We start from the raw sequence: 17883 nt of genomic DNA, 5'->3' as shown, positions 1-17883 counted from the left end.
GAGAGAGAGAGAAATGAGTGGTGGTATGGAAGTGAAGATAAGAAAAATGTGCATGCTTGCTTTGCTAGTGAGCGCGAGAGATAGTTAGTGCAGATGGAGAGCATAACAGCGGCAGACAGACAGCGCGGAGAGAGTGTGGATTGAAAGCTGAAGCAACAGACAGCAAAGCAAGAGCAACAGAGCAAGAGAGAGTTCAGTTCCTGGGAAGCATTGAATATGAGAGCGGCTCATACTTACACACATACACATACACATACACATATATCATATGCTATGATATAGAAGATCCAAAGCCGTAGAAACTCTTATCGTAATGCCATTTCGCGTTATCGTTGCTCGTGGTAAAAACCTTGTTGAGAGTAGTAGTAGTAGGAAGCGCCCTACTACAAACAAACCTGTTTTTTTTTTGGGTTTTTTTCTCTCTTAGACCAAAACATTTTTGTTAATTTTTGTTTTTTCAAAGCAAATAATAAAGGGTGTTCGTGTTCAGTGATCTTTTATAACGAAATATGATGCGAATTTTTATGGACTAATAAAAAATGTGTAATATTATCAACAAAACCTTAAAGGTTTGGCAACAAAAAACCACTTAAATGTCATTTTTCATTCTGAAAAATTAGAAAAACAAGACCTTAAAGTATGCTATAGCTTTTTCATACGGTAGCAACATTAAACATACATACATGCATATAATGTACACATATGTATGTATGTACATTCTTATGAACATCGACATTCCCTTTACTTCTTCTAATGTAGCACCCTATATAATCTGATTTAACTATCAAAAACTTGGCGGTTAGTCTTACATACATATGTTTGTATGTATGTGCATATGTGAGTGGTTTTTTATTACTAATGCGACTGATTGCACGGACATAGGGGAGGCTTGTCCCCTGCCCCAGTTTTTTTGTCACACAAGCCCCCTATCAATCCTAAACTGATAAGAATATTGAGAATACTACGAGTATTCCATTCTACAAAGTATTAAAGGTGCGATCTGTTCTCTATGTCGTGGGACTGTGGTGTCATTGCTTCGACCTTAGATTATATTTCACGTTATGTTTAATTTGTCTACGATTAGAGCGTGTCTACTAATTAGAAAATGAGCCACAACAAAAAAAACAAAAAACAAATTTAAAAATAAATATAAATAAATTATGTGGGAATATATAGAAATATACTAGTGGATTTGTTAAGACAGCTTTAACCGATTTGCACTTTGATTCCATGACGTAAAGAAATTATTTATATATTTCTCTTCTGTTGGGAATCATTATTAAATGTACGATTAAACTCTAGAAATTTGGGACAGATTCCTGATGGTTGTAAAGATCAAACAAGTTGTGATAATAATAGTTTGTAATTGGTTCACATTTATCGGAAAGTTGTACTTACCATTCAATCAACATGATTAAATCCATATGTTTATCTGTAAAGAAGATGTATTATAATTTCCCTTTTGAACCCAGTTATTGCTGGCATTCCTGTTAACCCATAATTAGTAATCAATTTGGAAACATTTAACATTCACTTCCCGCACACACGGAACTCAAACGGGGAACAATAAGTGTCTCTCCACTAAAATGGCTGGCTGGAAAACCCGCAATTATTTTGCCATTGTTAAGAGCACTCTTCCCATCCATCCATCCACCCGTCTATCCATCTATCCACCCCCAATGTCGTAGGAGTTTTTCCTGCAGAACAACGCCCACCCACAAGGCACTTGGCCATGCGCAGAAGGGGGCGTGGCTGTCACTCAACCCTATACACAAATGCGCGATGTTTAACCTTATTAGTTGCTACTTTTTGTTGCCACTCAATTGGATTTGATTGCCCATTGCCCATAGATTGGGCATAGAAAGGGGGGCATAGAGCTCCCGACTCCGAGTAATACCCATCCAATATTCTCATGATTCTGTTATATTTTGTTTCCTTCTTTATTTTAAGCACTAGCACATCGACAAGGAGCTGCCACATAGGTTGGTGTTTTTTTTTTGTTGTTTGGGATTAGAGAAGAAGTTCTTAAAATGGAAGTACTCGAATACAATCACTAAATTTGATTAGGTTTATGGTTAATACATAAATATATCTCTTAGACATAGCTCGTGACTAGACAGCAACTCGTTCAAGAATATTTATCGCTATTTACAGGGTGTCCAATAGGCTTTGATCAGCGGCTTTAAATGGGTAAAATATTGGCAAATAATACTGATAAATAATAAATTAATAATAATCCTTAGTTTACGGTATTTCTTGTAACAACGAAAAGAACACAAGAAAGGATTAACTTTACTGGGGAAAATCATTGTTAAAATTATAACATAATTGAGGCTCTATTTAATAGGAAAGAAATATTTTAAAAATTAATGTTTCGAATAAGAAATTCTTTCAGCTCTTTAAATTTCATTTGTGCTTTAAATATTTCAGAATATTTATCTTCTGACACAGAAATACTCTTTTGATTTTTCTGTTTAAAGCATTAGAGAATTATTATAGCTTGTTAACTATTTAAAACCATATTTTTTACAGCAAACAAGATTTTAACTCTAAATATAAAATTTCTTTTTAAAAAATAATCAAACAAAATTAACCGTAAATATAAAACAAACAAAAAAAAATATAATAGTAAAATTTCGCTTAAAAAAATAAACAATAAAAAATAACATAAAATATACAAATCTTCAACAACAAATACCTTTAGAAAGGGCTTCCTTTTTCCCCATTTAAAACCACGACAAGGCGCTCATCGATAGAACAGACTTGATGAGATCCTGGCAATCAGATCTATGTGAGTTGATATAACTTAGTGTCCCCCACAATGTCCACATCGCTGGAGTTATCCTCATCCTCGCTGTCCGCCTCCAGGTCGGAGTAATCGTCCGTTGAGTAGCCCTGCTGCAGGAAGCACATCTGCAGCTGTTGCTGGGGATTGGGGGTTTGACTGCCAGCTGGCGTGCCAGCGCCAGCGCCAGCGCCTGCACCACCACTGCTGCCACTAGAGGCCATCTTGGAGCCATGCTTGGGGCCGTCCGTGGAGGCAGAGGAGGCTTCGCCTGGCTGCTGTTTGCCAGTGCTGCAGCCGCCCAGTTCGGTGCGTGAGAAGTCAACGGGTTCTGAGAGTGAAGAAAGTCGAAGAAATTTGCACAAATTTTAGAACTAATTTGATTTGCGTAGCAAAACTTGAGCAAAACTTTTGGCAACTCCAAAAAGCCAGCCAACAGCTAAAAGCCAAAGACCAAAGGCTAATTGAAGGTCCAAAAAGTTCCTCCAAAGAAAGTTGCAAGTTCTATTAGTCGTGGGGGGGTCGGGTTTTCCAGCTTCCCTTACCAGTGGCATTGTCGCGTCGTCGCAGCTGCTTCTTGTGCTTCATTCGTCGGTTCTGGAACCAGGTCTTCACCTGCGTCTCACTCAGCCCCAGCGCTGTGGCCAGCTCCACTCGCTCTGGTGTGGACAGATACCGCTGCGCCTCGAAGCGCTTCTCCAGGCCGGACAACTGGGGATCGCTGAACACGGTGCGTGCCTTGCGCCGCCGGCAATGCCGCAGCGCGTTCACGCCCATCCCGAGGCCCAGGGCCAGCTCGGGCACACAGCCGGGCGGCCCAAAGAAGGGCGCTCCCCCAAACAGGCTGGCTGCAAAATATTTCATTAATTGCATTAAAGTTGATAGTAGAAATTAGAAAACTTTTCGGGGGGTGTTAATGGCTATCGACACGGCTGTGCGGCCGGCCAGATAGTTGAAAGTTTTCGTTTGGCACTCACCTTGTGAGAGAAAATAGGGATCCACGGACTTGTATGTGCCCGACGATGGCGACAGATAGCCGAGGGTCATTTGCAGGAAGCCATGGTCCGTGTACGCCGCACTGGGATAGAGCACTCCTCCGCCATTGGGGCCCCCACCACCATTCGGGGGCGGTGGAGGTGGCGGCTGTGGTGCTGGCGGTAGCTGTGATCCCAACTGCTGGGCTGTTGTTTCCGCGGAAGAGCTGCCATAATGAGAGGCTCCAGCACGTGGATGATGGCTGCCACTGGAAGTTGCATAGAGTTTCATCGATTAAGGCAGAACAAATGTGGTAGTACTTGGGGAACACACAACATCAGAGTTGAGTATATGTATTTATTATGAGATATTTCCTGAGGTTTCTTTTTTGGTTAGAACTCAGCTTAAATTTTGTTTCACTTCGAAAACTTAAGAAACAAATCTTTAAATAACTTTAAAAATTAATTGAACTAACATTCCCGACTCTTTACTATTATAAAATTATAAAATTATTATAAAATAAACTTGCAATAAATTGGAATATATTCGTGGCTTAAAATTAAGGAGGATCCCTACACTATTTTCGAATAGAATAGAATATATTTGACAAATTTCCACATTACGAATTCAATGAATAAGATTCATATGTTGCAATCAACTTATATAGATCTTAAACGGTCTATGAGTAGCATTCTGTGCCTTCCAAAAACTTCTACTAATTGCTGGTTAATCATTAATTATATTGTAAACTAACAGACCCGCGCGCTTCGCAGCTTACTAACTGAATTTAATGTTTGGGAATTCATCGAAATTAAGCGCTAATAATCAAAAGCAACAAATATACTTACACAAATTGCAATTGTGCTTTTCTATAAATAGGTTCCTCAAAAATTAAAATCTAGTCAAAAAATCTCGAATCTAAAGGTATTAAAACAAAATCTATCATAAAATGTTCCGTTCTACAGAATGACACAAAATGAAACAGAATGGGCATTCAAACACACATTTTTGCCCAAATTTGAGAATTTTTCGACTAATTTTTAATTTGTTGAGGAACCTGTTTATAGAAAAGTACAAAGAAATTTTTGTCTATATAAACAATGCCACATAATCTGGCTATCATTTAATTTGGTACACGCGTTGCGGAGTTTGCGCCGTACACACACATTTTGTATCTGCAAATTTATGGTTTAGATATATTTCAGGAGCTAAATTAAATTATCAAACTGTTTATGCTCAATAAAGTTTTGTTTTTGTTTTTACTTTACTTTCAAATTAAATTAAAAAAGAGAATTTCTGGCTTTCAAATTTTTACAAAAAAAAGATTCCTTCATTCCCTAAGTTTTGCTTTTCGCTTGTTAAATTTTGTGCTTTGATTTATGAACTAATTTGAATTTCTTTTTGATGCTTCAAAACTCTTGAATGCTCCATTAAAAAGCTATCAATTATCTGGGTTATATGTGTTCACTGACCGTTGACTATTGTGCAGGGACTTGGCATAGTCCTCGTTGCCATATCCCGACGCTGCTGCTCCCTGGCTGCCGCCGCGTGTCAATGCCGACGCGGCTGAAGCTGCCGTGGATGCCGTCGGATGATGATGCTGCTGCGGATGCTGCTTCTGTGTATTATTGTCGTATGATGGGGCAAAGCCGCTCCTGCTGGCACCTTTCACCGCATTCTTGCCGCACTTGTGACTGCTATTATTATTATTATTGTTACTAGTATTATTATTCACATTATTATTGGAATTGGTGTTGCTATTGCTATTGGCACTGGCATTGGCATTGGCACTGGCACTATTTAAATTTTGAAACAATATATGCTCAATGGAGAATGGCGTTTTTGTGGTCAACATTGTGGTTGTTGCACTGCCCTTATTGTTGCCATGTGCATCCACGGGACTGCTCCTCAAACCGTTCTCATTAAGCATTGACATGTGTGTGGACATCAAATCGATTTGGATATGGTGTGTGGACTGCGAATACGGATACGGATCCCGAATGGAGCGGAGCGGACTCTACTCTCTCTCTCTGTGTGTGTGTGTGTGTGTGCGTGTGTGCGTGTGTGTGTAGGGGTATGTCCTTGTGACGGAGAGACGCGCTTATGTTGTTTACTCGTTGACGGTCGCGTTGAGTTTGTGGCAATCACCGCACATCAACCAGCAAATTGCTCTAAACGAGTCTCCACGAGTGCGAAGGAGAGAGAGCGCGATGATGCTGCTTCCACAAATCAGAGACTGAGTGAGAGAGAGAGAGAGAGAGAGATGCGCTTGCAGATCCTGGCAGGGGGGGTGCTGTGCTGAGGTTGCAATCCACCCTCACCGCCGCCAACCTCCTGGCCGGGGGCCAATGCAGTTCCAGCCGCTACGCTACGCTACGTTCCGGTCCGCTTAGATCCAAAATACGAGCACCACCGCCCCGTAATCCATGGACACTCTGCCTCTGTCACACCCCCAATTTGCATGTGCTGTGCGCCTTCCCTTGGGTGGGAGAGGACATGGCATGCTCTATGGTCGTCTCTGTCGCTCTGTACATTTTTCAATGAGATTTCTGCATGCCCTCTGCTGGCATCCGATCCGCGTCGGTGGAGCCTCGATTAACAGAGGACCTTAACTAGGTTACGAGACCCAGGGGAATGGGCATCGGCATCAGAATGGGCATGGACACGGACATGGACATGGACATGGACATGGACATGGATATGGAGATGGGTGTGTAATTTACGTGATGCTTTTGTTTAATTGACCCATGTTAACCGCAAATAATTTGCACAACTATGTGCCACGACAAACAATCTGTGCTGGCCGGCTGCTGCCTGATGGCGCCATTTTGTGGCGCTCACCTCTGCGCTGCTCGCGGCTCGCTGCGCGCTGCTTCCTGTTTCCGGTTTCCGGTTTACGCATAATTAACGTGTCATGGCCGCCATTGTTGTCTGAATGATGTGCATGCATTAAATTCATTAAATGCCACAATTATTATAATTGAATTAAAGATTCACGGCAGCAGGAGGCGATGCCATGCCTCCTGTGGCTCCTGGCTGCCTTCGCCTACCCTGCTCCCTGCTCCCTGCCACTGACTGTCTCTGTCTCTGCCATGGCGCTGCCATGGCGCCTGCCTGCACAACTGTACTACTAATGAGCTGCTTCTGGTCCCTAATGAAGGGGCCCCGTGGAAGCAACTTAACAGAGAAGAGCGCCCCAAGATGTTCGCTTCGCTTCGCTTCGCTTTGGCTTCGCCTTCAAATTGGTGAATTTTTTGCCTCGTTGTTGTACCAAAATATGTACTTGGCTGTAATTCAATCAACATAGCCATAGTACACCCACTTTGGGCTTTGGCATGGGCTTTGGCATGGGCTTTGGCATGGGCTGGGGTGGGGTGGCAGCTCTGTGGTGCTTGGGGCAGTGGGCGTGTTCTTTCGCTCGTCCTAAATGTTCAACCAATCGGCGTGCAGCACTTGTCAGGGTTGCAGGCGACAGCTACTCGTCCTTGTTTAGCCCACAGACGCAGATACAGATACAGCCAGCCCAACCAAAAAAGGTGTGTGAGTGGGGGGTGGTGCCCATCCCCTTTCTGTGGGCAAAGGGAAAGACAATAACGACACGGCAACGGGCGAGTGAATGCCGTGGATGGATGCGACCAAAAAGCAAGACAAATTTGCTCGTTTTATTAATAAAATAAGTCACGCAAAGTAAGTCGAACATCATTATTAGGTTAAAGCCCTAAAGCGGGCGTATTACGGGTGGGCATGGCATTGCCAGTGGGGTGCGACAATATGGCAGTAGGCTGGGGGTGTGGGTGTGGGTGTGGGTGGGTGCAGATAGAGCATTCTGGGCCCTATATATTACGCATTGGGAGGTAGCTCGAAGCCTTGCACTTTTGCTTGAAAGATTTTAAAAAAATAATATTTCAGATGGGAAAACACAGCGCAGCAGATCGCTGCTAATGCTCAGATATATGTATAAGCCTTAGATAACCCTTAGCTACCTACAGAAATCTACAGAAATATTATTTAAATGTCCCTTAGACTTTCCCGAAAGCATTCAAAAGAATGCCTGTCAACTGATGCTCTCTGCAACCCATAAGAACCGCCACTCCACCCCACCACCTGCCCGAAAGCACTTAACTTGCTCATCCTAAAAGGGGCAAAACCCACGCCCCACACACAGGTGGATGCTACTCTTCAGCCAGGCAAAGGACTCCACATCCACACACCCACCGCTTTGTTGTCAGCCCCATTGTGTTAGCCCGTTGACACACGAACGTGCGGAAGAGCGAAGTTTGTGCTGAAAATTTACTTAAAATAAAAGAGTGCCGGGCAGTGCAGTGCCTTTCTTTGAGTTCTTTATTGATTTTTAGATTTTTGTTTTATTTTGTGTTGTTTCAAAGATTCCCATGGAATTTTCCCTGTGCGTGTGTGTGTGTGTGTGTGTGTTGGGAATCGTTTAGTCTGCTTAATTTGTGTCTGGCCCTGTCTCTGATTCCATTCCATGTTGCACGTGCCACCGCCACCGTCAAACCAGCTAAGCCTAATTTTTATAATAATAATAAAAATGTAGCTGCATTGCCGTGGCATCAAATTGCACCACTGCCACTTAGTGGTTACCATCAGAGCACTGGGCACAGCGCACAGGGCACAGGGCACAGCGCACAGAAAAACAGGAGCTCAGGGGCACAGGCCTCATTTCTCGGGGGCAATTACAACATTTTGTGTCAGTTTGCCCTGGCAAATCCTTTTGTCTTGTCGACAAGGATGATGTCTTTTGCTTTTGCTTCTCTTATGTGTTTTTTTTTGTTAGCATAATTCCCTGAAATCAAAGCTGAAGTGTGTCAATGATCAGGTTACACGTAAAGGCCATGGGTCGGGGTCGTGCTCTTCCTTTGGGGTGAATGCGGCGGCGGCGTCTCTTTTTAGATCCGTTTTCCGCATTTAAGTTTTGATTCTCGGTAAATTAACTTCTGATACAAGACAACAGCGCACATCCTTAGGGCTGCTTTGTGTGCACAAGTGGCTACATCCTTAGTTGGGGTCCTGGCTCCATGGATCACCAGCAGCAAGTGGCATTTCCTTTTTGAGTATTAACACAAAATAGGGAAGGCTACCATAAACAAAGTATAATATATTTAGTTTTACATGAAGAAACCTTCTGGGAATATCTTAAACGATTTTTCGAAATGATGGCAATAATGGGAATTAGCTTTGGGAAGGAGAATCGGAAGGTAATCGAGGTATAGATTATTCCCGGGGCACCTATTGGTTGCTTGTATAAAAGGCAATCAGAGGAAGCTATACCTTGATTTTGTAACCCTTGGAAAATCCAAATTCTTCCTTAAGCTGCCGATTATTATATCAGAACACCAATCGTAGTTCCCTTTAATCTTTTAATAATTATATACTTTTCCCTCTTCTATGACTGTTTTTCCCCCTCCATCAAATTCTCTTTTTGGCTGCATTTAAATATAAAAAATATGTTGGGTGGAAAATTGCCTTGTAACGCCCACTGAAAGTGCCATTTCCGGGCAAGTCCACGTTTTGAAGTTGTCCCCCATTTCGTATGGACATTCTATCCGATTTTTGCGACAATTACGCGAGGTAAATTCAATTAAAGAGCTGCACACACTACACTATATGACTGTGGAATCAAACAAATGTATCAAAATATCAGCAATGCCTTTCCTGCACGACCCTTCCTGCCACCATCCCGCTGGTGCTGGTGCTGGTGCTGCTGCTGCCTGATAAAATCGACAAAATGCCAGCAAATTACAAACTGCCCCTTCGACAAATCATCGCGTGTGCACATATTTCGATGTAATTTAATATGTGGCACGCGTTTTGGAAAACTTTTCTCTATGCTCCGCACTGCTCGCTCACTGCTGCTGTGCTGCTGAATTTTCGTTTTACAGGGTGTGCCAGGGTATGCGAGGAGACGTATTTGTCGGTAGGTAACCGCATTCAGTTCCTTATATTCAGTTCCATACCTTGTCGAGTCCCTGGAGCAAGGCTTACCACATGCTAAACCTATTTAAACTGTCACCATCTAGCGATCGTTGAAGACTCTTCTTAATTAAATATATATCACAGGCAGCATAAGATGAACCAATGAGAATAAAGTTATTTTATTTTGCTCTAAAAAATAGAGTTATGGCTAGAAGAAAACAACAATTAATTCTCTTTGCTGTACAAATTTTCCTAATGGATACATCTTGGTTGTAACACTCCGCTCGAATATCCTGGGTATTTTTTCTGTGTTTGTCGGTTCAACAAGGATGTTGTCGCTCTGGCATGGTTCGGGTTCAGCTACAATTGTTGCCAATGAGAGCAATTGTGTGCCCGCAAGGGGTGAAGGAATGGTCCTGCCCGTCGCCTCTTGTATGTATGTATTTATGTATGTAGGAGGGAGGTGCATGGATAATTGCATTTGTTAGTGCTCTAATTGTTTGGGCGGGAGAGCGAGAGGCCAACGGAGGGATTGGGAGTGGGAGTGGCAGTGGCAGGGTGCACAAAGGTTACTGTGCCTAGGATCACAACAAGAGAGTTTTAATAAGCAGCGGAATCCCTCCCCCGACCAGCGACCCCCGACCACCGACCTTCGACCCGACACCCACACAATGCCATAATAAAAGCAGAAAAAGTGGCTTTGAATAGGAATGCGAATACCCCAGAGAGGGAGTGTGAGTTTAAGTCTGAGTGTGAGTGCAAAAGTGGGTGTTTTTAATGGTCCCTAATGCCTACAAAAGACTCCACAATTAGTAAGAAAAATATTAAATCTATTATTACCTAAACTATCAAATATTTAAGGACCTGTGCCGCTTTCATTTAAGGCATGATTGTTGCTGATTGATGATTGATTTAGTTATCTATTTATTTCGTACATAAAAGAGTATAAAATGGCATGAAATACATTTTAGAGAGTTATATTAATGCTTAAATATGTCAAAGATGGTATAGCCTGAACTCAATCATAGCTAATAAGATATATATAAAATTCACTGAAATTGTAAAATCCTTAGACTCTTGTTCTACAATTGGGATTATCTTTGGCAAGGTCCACCGAGACCAAAAAATTAAATGTCTATAAAAACACATCTCCATCTAATTCTATCGCGATAATTTGGTCTAAGTTTAATGAACGACAATTAATTTACCCCAATTGACATATAATTTCATTAACTTTGATGTGAAAACCGATTCAAATAAGCAAAAGTTCACTTTTTCAGTCTTTGTTGGATTTTTTTTTGGTTTTGTTTTAGCCTTGTGTTCTATTATAATTATCTATACTAACAAAGATGATTCTTGAGAAAAGTTATTCCACGAAATATCTCTAACATATTCAACTGACTAAAAAAAATACGCGAAGAATGGATCCATCTCGGATAACAGTATATTTATAACTGTTATTAACATAGGAATTTCTGTCCCGTGCGACATGTGCAAATATGGTTATAATTAAATTAAAAAACAGAAAAAAACTAAGAATCATATTTGCGTAATATTATAACAACTTGAAAGAGAAATTAATGTACAAAATGAACAGATATTTGCCTCAATATACTGCCCCAACTTTCGCTGAAATCTCAGTTTGAATTGATTGCCGCGAAAACCACTTCCATATTTGTCCCCTGCGAATGGCTTGGTTCTTTTTGCAAAAATCTCGAAAACGAATAGTTGCATAAAATCGACCGTAGCACCAGCTATAGGGCTAGTCAAAAGGTGTATCACAAAGGTAAAACATTATTGAAAATTAATAATAATTTTATGCTTTCTAGCACTTGCAATGAGTACGACTTTCCTGCCCCGTTCGCCTTCAGAGAAACGCCCAAATGTATGTTATAGAATTATATAAAAATCAAACTAAATGATGATGATCATTGCATCGATAGATCAAATTTGAAATCTCTATAGCTTAAATTTCTCAATAAATCAATGTATTGCCTTCTACCTTACATAAGTATAAGTTTAAATTTAAATTTAAAATCGAACAAAGTAGCTTTGGTTCAATGGCATCTAAAGAATAATGTGGTTTAGTAGAGTATAGTAGGGATAGTATATAGGGATATATTAGTTTTTCCTTGGGAGATTATTTTGGAGACAATTTTAATAAATGAGAGTTCGAGTGTTATTTAAAGACTTTTGTGGGTACAATTGTGATTTAATCAGTAACTCGTACAAATTCTCACTTTGCATATTCTCTATCCTACAATCTGTTTTACCTTCAGTTCTTAGCTGCTCTTTAGAAATTATATTTCGACCTCCTGCTCTTTACAAATTATATCTCGACCGTGCCCAAGAAGTAAAAGAGCAGAGAAAGGACACAGCAAAGAAGTCATCTACTGATTGTTGCCCCATCGTGAAGCATTTTTTTATTATTATATATTTATTCTAAAATAATTGCCAACACGTGCCCTATCAGCGTCAATCAAAAACCAAACAGAGAACTTAAGAGAGAGAGAGAGAGAGGGATAGAGAATAAAGCATCAGTGGAGTGGATGTGAGGGTGTATGGGAGGAGAGCGAGATGTATGGAAGAGCTGCTGAAAGAGTCTTTGGGCAGAGGGAAAACGTTTTCGCACTTATGCACATCATTTAGTGCATTCACCGACAACCCGCATACAGGGACACAAACACCCCCACACCCCACACCCCACACACACATTCACACAAGTACACTGAAAATTATATACAAAAAAATATATATATATGTATATAATACTTGCAACTTGAAAACTAAATGTATGCAAAGAGTTTCTTGCATTTTATTTTTCTATTCAATATTCAACGTCTGCCTCTTATATTTACCCCAAAAAATTATCTCTGTGACTCGCTAATTGTTTTATTTTCTCGCAGTGTATGTGTGTTTACTCGGGTGGTTGTTGAGTGTCCGCGTTAAGTAGCTGGCTAGCAACAACAGAACAGCATCTGATTTGGCGATAACGCCTCTCCTCCCACCCCCTTGGGCCACCCACCCCCTGCCCTGCTGTCCTGCCCCGCTGTGCGTTTCTGTGGCAATTTAATCAAATTAATTTTCTCACGTGTCACCAGTTCCTCTCTCTGCTCTTTTGACACTCTCACAGCAGGTACACTGCAAAATCCCTGTATAAAAAAAATATGGAAAAAAAAAACTCCACGGCTAATAGAAACGATGTACATATGGCCTAACCTCGGGGGGCACGGCACTGTGACCGCCTTCTTTGAAGTGATTTTTATTAGCCAACTGGAATTGGTGAATTAAATATGTAAGTATACCTTTATATACATACATATGAATAGTATGTAAAAGGATTTATTTTAATCAGTTGATCTCATTTACAATTCATCGATGAAGAGCTTGTGAGCATAAAGGAATCAACAGATTCTACACAATATATAATTCAGTTCCCTCTAAGATTGCATTCTAAGAAAGAGTCTCGATGCGGTGTTCCATTGTTTTCATATTATTTGCGATAGCCTTTGGCCGATCTCTGTCGATGGCATTGTGAGTTGTGTGTTTTGATTGAAAAATATCATTAGAACATTGCGTGGCCCACCAATAGGTGAATGAAACCGGTCCTGGAGTACCTCGCCATCCTGCAAAAGCGAGCGGAGTACTGTGAGGCCAAGCAGCCGGCAGACGCCGGAGATAAAAAGTGGGAGACTCTGGGAAGATATATAGCGATCCAGCCGGAGTTGGTAAGGAGATCACATGAACAATTTTTAGAAATTCAAGCTAAAATTAGCATTTGAGCGGAAAGAAATAGACGAAAAATGCAGAGCCTCTGAAGTTTCCGTCTATTTCTTTCCGCAACACCTTTCACCCGATCGAAAAGAAACAGAAACAAAACCTAAGCCTACAAATTTGGAACTCTTCAAAATAAATAGGTTCCGCATACTATTGCATGGAATATGAAAATAAAATGAGCTGGCACGGTGTCCTGAAGAAATGTCGTGAGATGGGAGCCCATTTGGCGAGTCTGCAAAGCGAGGATGGGATGAAGGCACTCTCCGGGGGGCTGAAGTCGTACCACAACTTTTGGATAGATATGAACGATCTGGAAACGGAATGTGGGTATATTTCGGCCACTACTGGTGTCAAGGGAGCATTGTTTCACTGGCAGAAAAACGAACCCAATAACTATGCGAAAGCTGAACATTGCTGGGATCCTTCTTTGCCGCCACAAAGTTGCCACACTCCCGCTACCTAGTCGCTGGCATAGCCCTCGTTGATCGAATAGATCTTTCCCTTATCGGGCACACGCATATTGGGCTCGGTGAGGATGAAATCGCCGATGGCCAATAGATCATAGGTGAATTTCTTTAAGAACTCATTTCTTGGAATAAAATGCTTTTCGTTTGAAACATACGTTTTAATCTACTTAGAGATTATGGAATCCATAAATCATTAATATATTTCGTCTGATTTTATTTCTTAATTGCGTATTTTCGCATTTCATTTTATTATCAGTTCACAACGGAAGGAACGGAAGTATAAATACCTCTACGAAACTCTGCGAATGCCAGTTCTTTTTTAGATTCTATTCAGAGAAGTTGTACCAATGCGGTGTTCAATTGTTTTCATTTTATTGGCGATAACCTTTGGGCGATCTCTGTCCCAGCATTGTGAGGTGAGTGAAATATTCCGTTTACTGACTGCAAAAATCCCAAAAACATTGCGGTGCTCACCAATAGGTGGATGAATCCCAACACGAGTGCGGAGGATACTGTTACGGAGCTGTGAAACCGGTCCTGGATTACCTCGCCATCCTGCAAAAGCGAGTGGAGTCCTGTGAGGCCAAGCAGCCGGCTGACACACTCTCAAAAATCGCCCTAATGAACGAAAAGTTAGACACTTTGGCAGGACACATGGCAACCCAGCAGTATTTGGAAAAAAGATCAACGGCAAAAACTCATGAATTAGAGCAACAAGTGGCTGCCGTGCGGCAAGAACTGGACACAAAATCTACGGGACTGCAGGAATTGGGAAACAGCTCAAAAATATTAGAGCAAAAAGTGGCTGCCGTGCGGCAAGAAATGGGCGAAAAGATAGAGACTCTTGGAAAACAGATGGCGATCCAACAAGAGTTGGAAAGTAAATCAGGGGAACATGTTCATAAATTGGAGCTACAACTGGATGCCGTGCGGAAAGAAAGGGACGAAAAGTTAGACACTTTGCAGGCGATGGAAAAGAGCTTACAAGAAAAAGTTAAGAAATTGGAGCAAAAACTGCGGCAAGAAAGAGACGAAAGATCTACGGGACTGCAGGACTTGGGAAACAGCTCCCAGGCTAAAATTCATATATTAGAGCAACAAGTGGCTGCCGTGCGGAAAGAAATGGGCGAAAAGATAGAGACTCTTGGAAAACAGATGGCGATCCAACAAGAGTTGGAAAGTAAATCAGGCGAAAATGTTCATAAATTGGAGCTACAACTGGATGCCGTGCGGAAAGAGAGGGACGAAAAGTTAGACACTTTGCAGGCGATGGAAAAGAGCTTACAAGAAAAAGTTAAGAAATTGGAGCTAAAGCTTAAACCTAAAAATTTTGAACTTTTCAAAAAAATTGGTTCGAAATACTATTATATAGAAAATACAAAGGGTTGGAGCTGGCAGGGTGCCCTCGATATCTGCCAAGAGATGGGAGCCCATTTGGTGAGTCTGCAAAACGAGGATGAGTTGAAGGCACTCGATAGTATGCTGGATCAGAACAAATGGTATTGGATAGATCTGAAAAAACTGGAAGCTAAAGGAGAGTTTATTTCGGCCACTACTGGTGTCAAAGGAACATTCTTTCATTGGGGGGAAATCATTGGTAAAAACTATGATTGCGTCTTTTTATACCGCGGTGAGATGCGCACCTATCTATGCGGTGTCTCAGATTACTTTATTTGTGAGGCATATTGGGTGGACCACATGACAATTTGAATCAGATTATAAGTAGTGTGAAACGTAAAACTCAATAAAAAGAATAGAATATTTAACTGTGGGTGAAAATTGATTGTTTAGTTGGGCTGAAAATCCCGGCGGTACTGCAATACCGGGCCAACCCGCGACAGAGGTGGAGCAAGCCCCTAGCACTCCGTCTGATTCCAAAAATCAGTTTAACATTTGTTGTTCTCCAATGGAGAAACTATCAGATGTTAAGCTGATAAGAACAGATACTACACTTTGATCTTAGCCATAAGGCCGAGAAGCGATAACCTGAACGTGGAAATCATCCACCAGCTGATGACTGTACGGCCAGAACCAGTTGGGAATTATTACGACACAAACTGGGTTCGGTTCAATTATTGTTGCATGCTTCAAGGGGTTGGGATTTTTACGTGTTTTTAAACCCGTCACAGGTATCTGCAATGGTTGGGCGTGTGAAATATCAGAACCTAAATTATTAAGGGATATATTAAACTAATCTTCGCAAAGAATCGAATTATATAAGCTGTAAGCAACATTGGGTTGCCTTATCAGACAATCCTCAGTCATCTATTGAGAGTTGCAACAGCGCAAGTTGGGAAACATTTACTAGAACTTCGTTTATTGGATGAAAGACCTTTTTTTTTATATGTAACCGCAATCACCCATTAGATATCAGGAGATCCTTCCATACTTCACGTAATTTAAACATATAACAATTATCAATTAGTTTTAATATTTTCCTTTTATTTATATGCGTTAAAGTAGTGTGTTGTTTGTAATGTTTCATTATAAAATACGTTAATGCAAAATGTGTACTCATTCGAAGCCATCATCCGTCATTTCTAATCGTTAAAATTCATCTCCTATGTACTCCAATTTATTGATTGATTGATCTTTGCTCCATTCATATATAGTTTTTGTTGCCTTGAAGCGTTCTTTTACTGTTTTCCGCTTTCCTTTTCTTTTCGCAGTCAATATTTTTTATTCGTTCGTTTATGTTCTCAATTATTTTTTAGTTTTTTTTTTATCAAAATATATCAAATGCTAACTTATGTTTTAAAGCTTTCTATTTAGTTATTATTGTATTACAATTCTGTTAATTTCCATTATGTTTCCATTTTGTGGTCTGGTCTTCTCGTTTGAATTATGCTTTCGATATTTAAAAAAAAATTTGGCAGCTGCTTCTGGAGTCAATTGAAAATGCATTTATATATTTGATTTGATTTTTGTCCGCTTTTCCGCCTTTAAATATACGAGTATGTATGTGTATATGAAATTTATCTAGTAGTCAAATCTAAGCACTAGCCGCACGTTAAAATTCCTTTAGTTAGTTTTTCTCATTTCTCATTAACTGTTAGCTCTCGTATTAGTTTATGTTTGATTTGAAAACATTTTTGATTGGTCAAAGATGGGATTTAGGATCCTAATCCAGTGCTGTGTACGCGCTCAACAACAAAATAGATTCCCAGTGGGTCTCACACAATTTAGGGCTCACACTTAAAATCAGCAAAATAAGACTTTAAATGAATGATTCTTATTATATTTAATATTCTTATATTCATTCTAAAATATATTCAGCAAGTTTCGAACACTAGAAAACATACATATATGTATAAGTGTACTTTCCCAAACTGTTTTGGTAGTACAGCTAGGAATCTCGGAACATATCGGATAACGATTTCAAGTCTATAAATAAATTATAACTTGAAACAAAGCATAAACTATATATTTTTTTTTCACACATTTATAATTCCCCAAAGCTATTCAGCAATTTATGAACGCTAGAAAACTATAAGTGCCACTTCTCAACACTGTTTTTATAGTACTTTTAGGATAATCAGAAAAAAATCAAGTGTACAAATAAATTATAATTTAAAAAAATTAAAAGCATATATTTTTGTACAGCACTTCTAAGGGAAAAATTCTATTTTATTTTCAGATAGCGAACTGTTACCAGTAAATGTTTTTCTTTCATGAAGACAACCAGTAAGTATGTATGTATGTTAATTAGTGTTACTACATCGTTAGGACTTATATTAGTAGAGTATTCTTTCTGTTTAATTATCTTGGAAAAACACACCTAACCCCGACCTCAATCAAGTCGCGTACACAGACTTTTCAACTTGTACTGCAGATACGTACATATATCTATAGTTGTGTCAGATAGTTTTTGTATTTGTGTTCAAGTTAAAAGCAAAGCCAAAGAAAGAGTATTTACAAAGTGTAGGCATACATATGTATGTATAT

The 17883-nt window shown here is 40.3% G+C and overlaps 2 protein-coding genes and 1 non-coding gene across 3 annotated transcripts; 1 reads left to right on the top strand and 2 right to left on the bottom strand.

Annotated features, from left to right (window-relative positions):
* Positions 1-2690: 2690 nt before the first annotated feature.
* On the bottom strand, positions 2691-5891 carry LOC111077892 (brain-specific homeobox protein). Its single transcript, XM_022372356.2, has 4 exons — positions 5233-5891; positions 3763-4028; positions 3331-3633; positions 2691-3116 (listed from the first exon to the last, which is right to left on the bottom strand). The coding sequence occupies exons 1-4, from the start codon at positions 5706-5708 to the stop codon at positions 2788-2790; spliced, it is 1374 nt and encodes a 457-aa protein (XP_022228048.2). The 5' UTR covers positions 5709-5891; the 3' UTR covers positions 2691-2787.
* Positions 5892-14250: 8359 nt separating this feature from the next.
* Positions 14251-15648, top strand: LOC121403787 (intracellular protein transport protein USO1-like). The gene is made up of 2 exons (XM_022372358.2): positions 14251-14354; positions 14419-15648. The coding sequence occupies exons 1-2, from the start codon at positions 14286-14288 to the stop codon at positions 15646-15648; spliced, it is 1299 nt and encodes a 432-aa protein (XP_022228050.2). The 5' UTR covers positions 14251-14285.
* A 76-nt stretch (positions 15649-15724) lies between these two features.
* Positions 15725-15921, bottom strand: LOC121403979. Its single transcript, XR_005967626.1, has one exon. It is a non-coding gene; the product is annotated as a U2 spliceosomal RNA (small nuclear RNA).
* Positions 15922-17883: the final 1962 nt, after the last annotated feature.

The sequence above is a fragment of the Drosophila obscura genome, unplaced genomic scaffold, assembly GCF_018151105.1.
Source record: "Drosophila obscura isolate BZ-5 IFL unplaced genomic scaffold, ASM1815110v1 contig_179, whole genome shotgun sequence".
Classification (NCBI taxonomy): Eukaryota; Metazoa; Arthropoda; class Insecta; order Diptera; family Drosophilidae; genus Drosophila; species Drosophila obscura.
The sequence above is the reverse complement of the archived record's forward strand: the minus strand, read 5'-3'. Positions and strand labels throughout refer to the sequence as shown.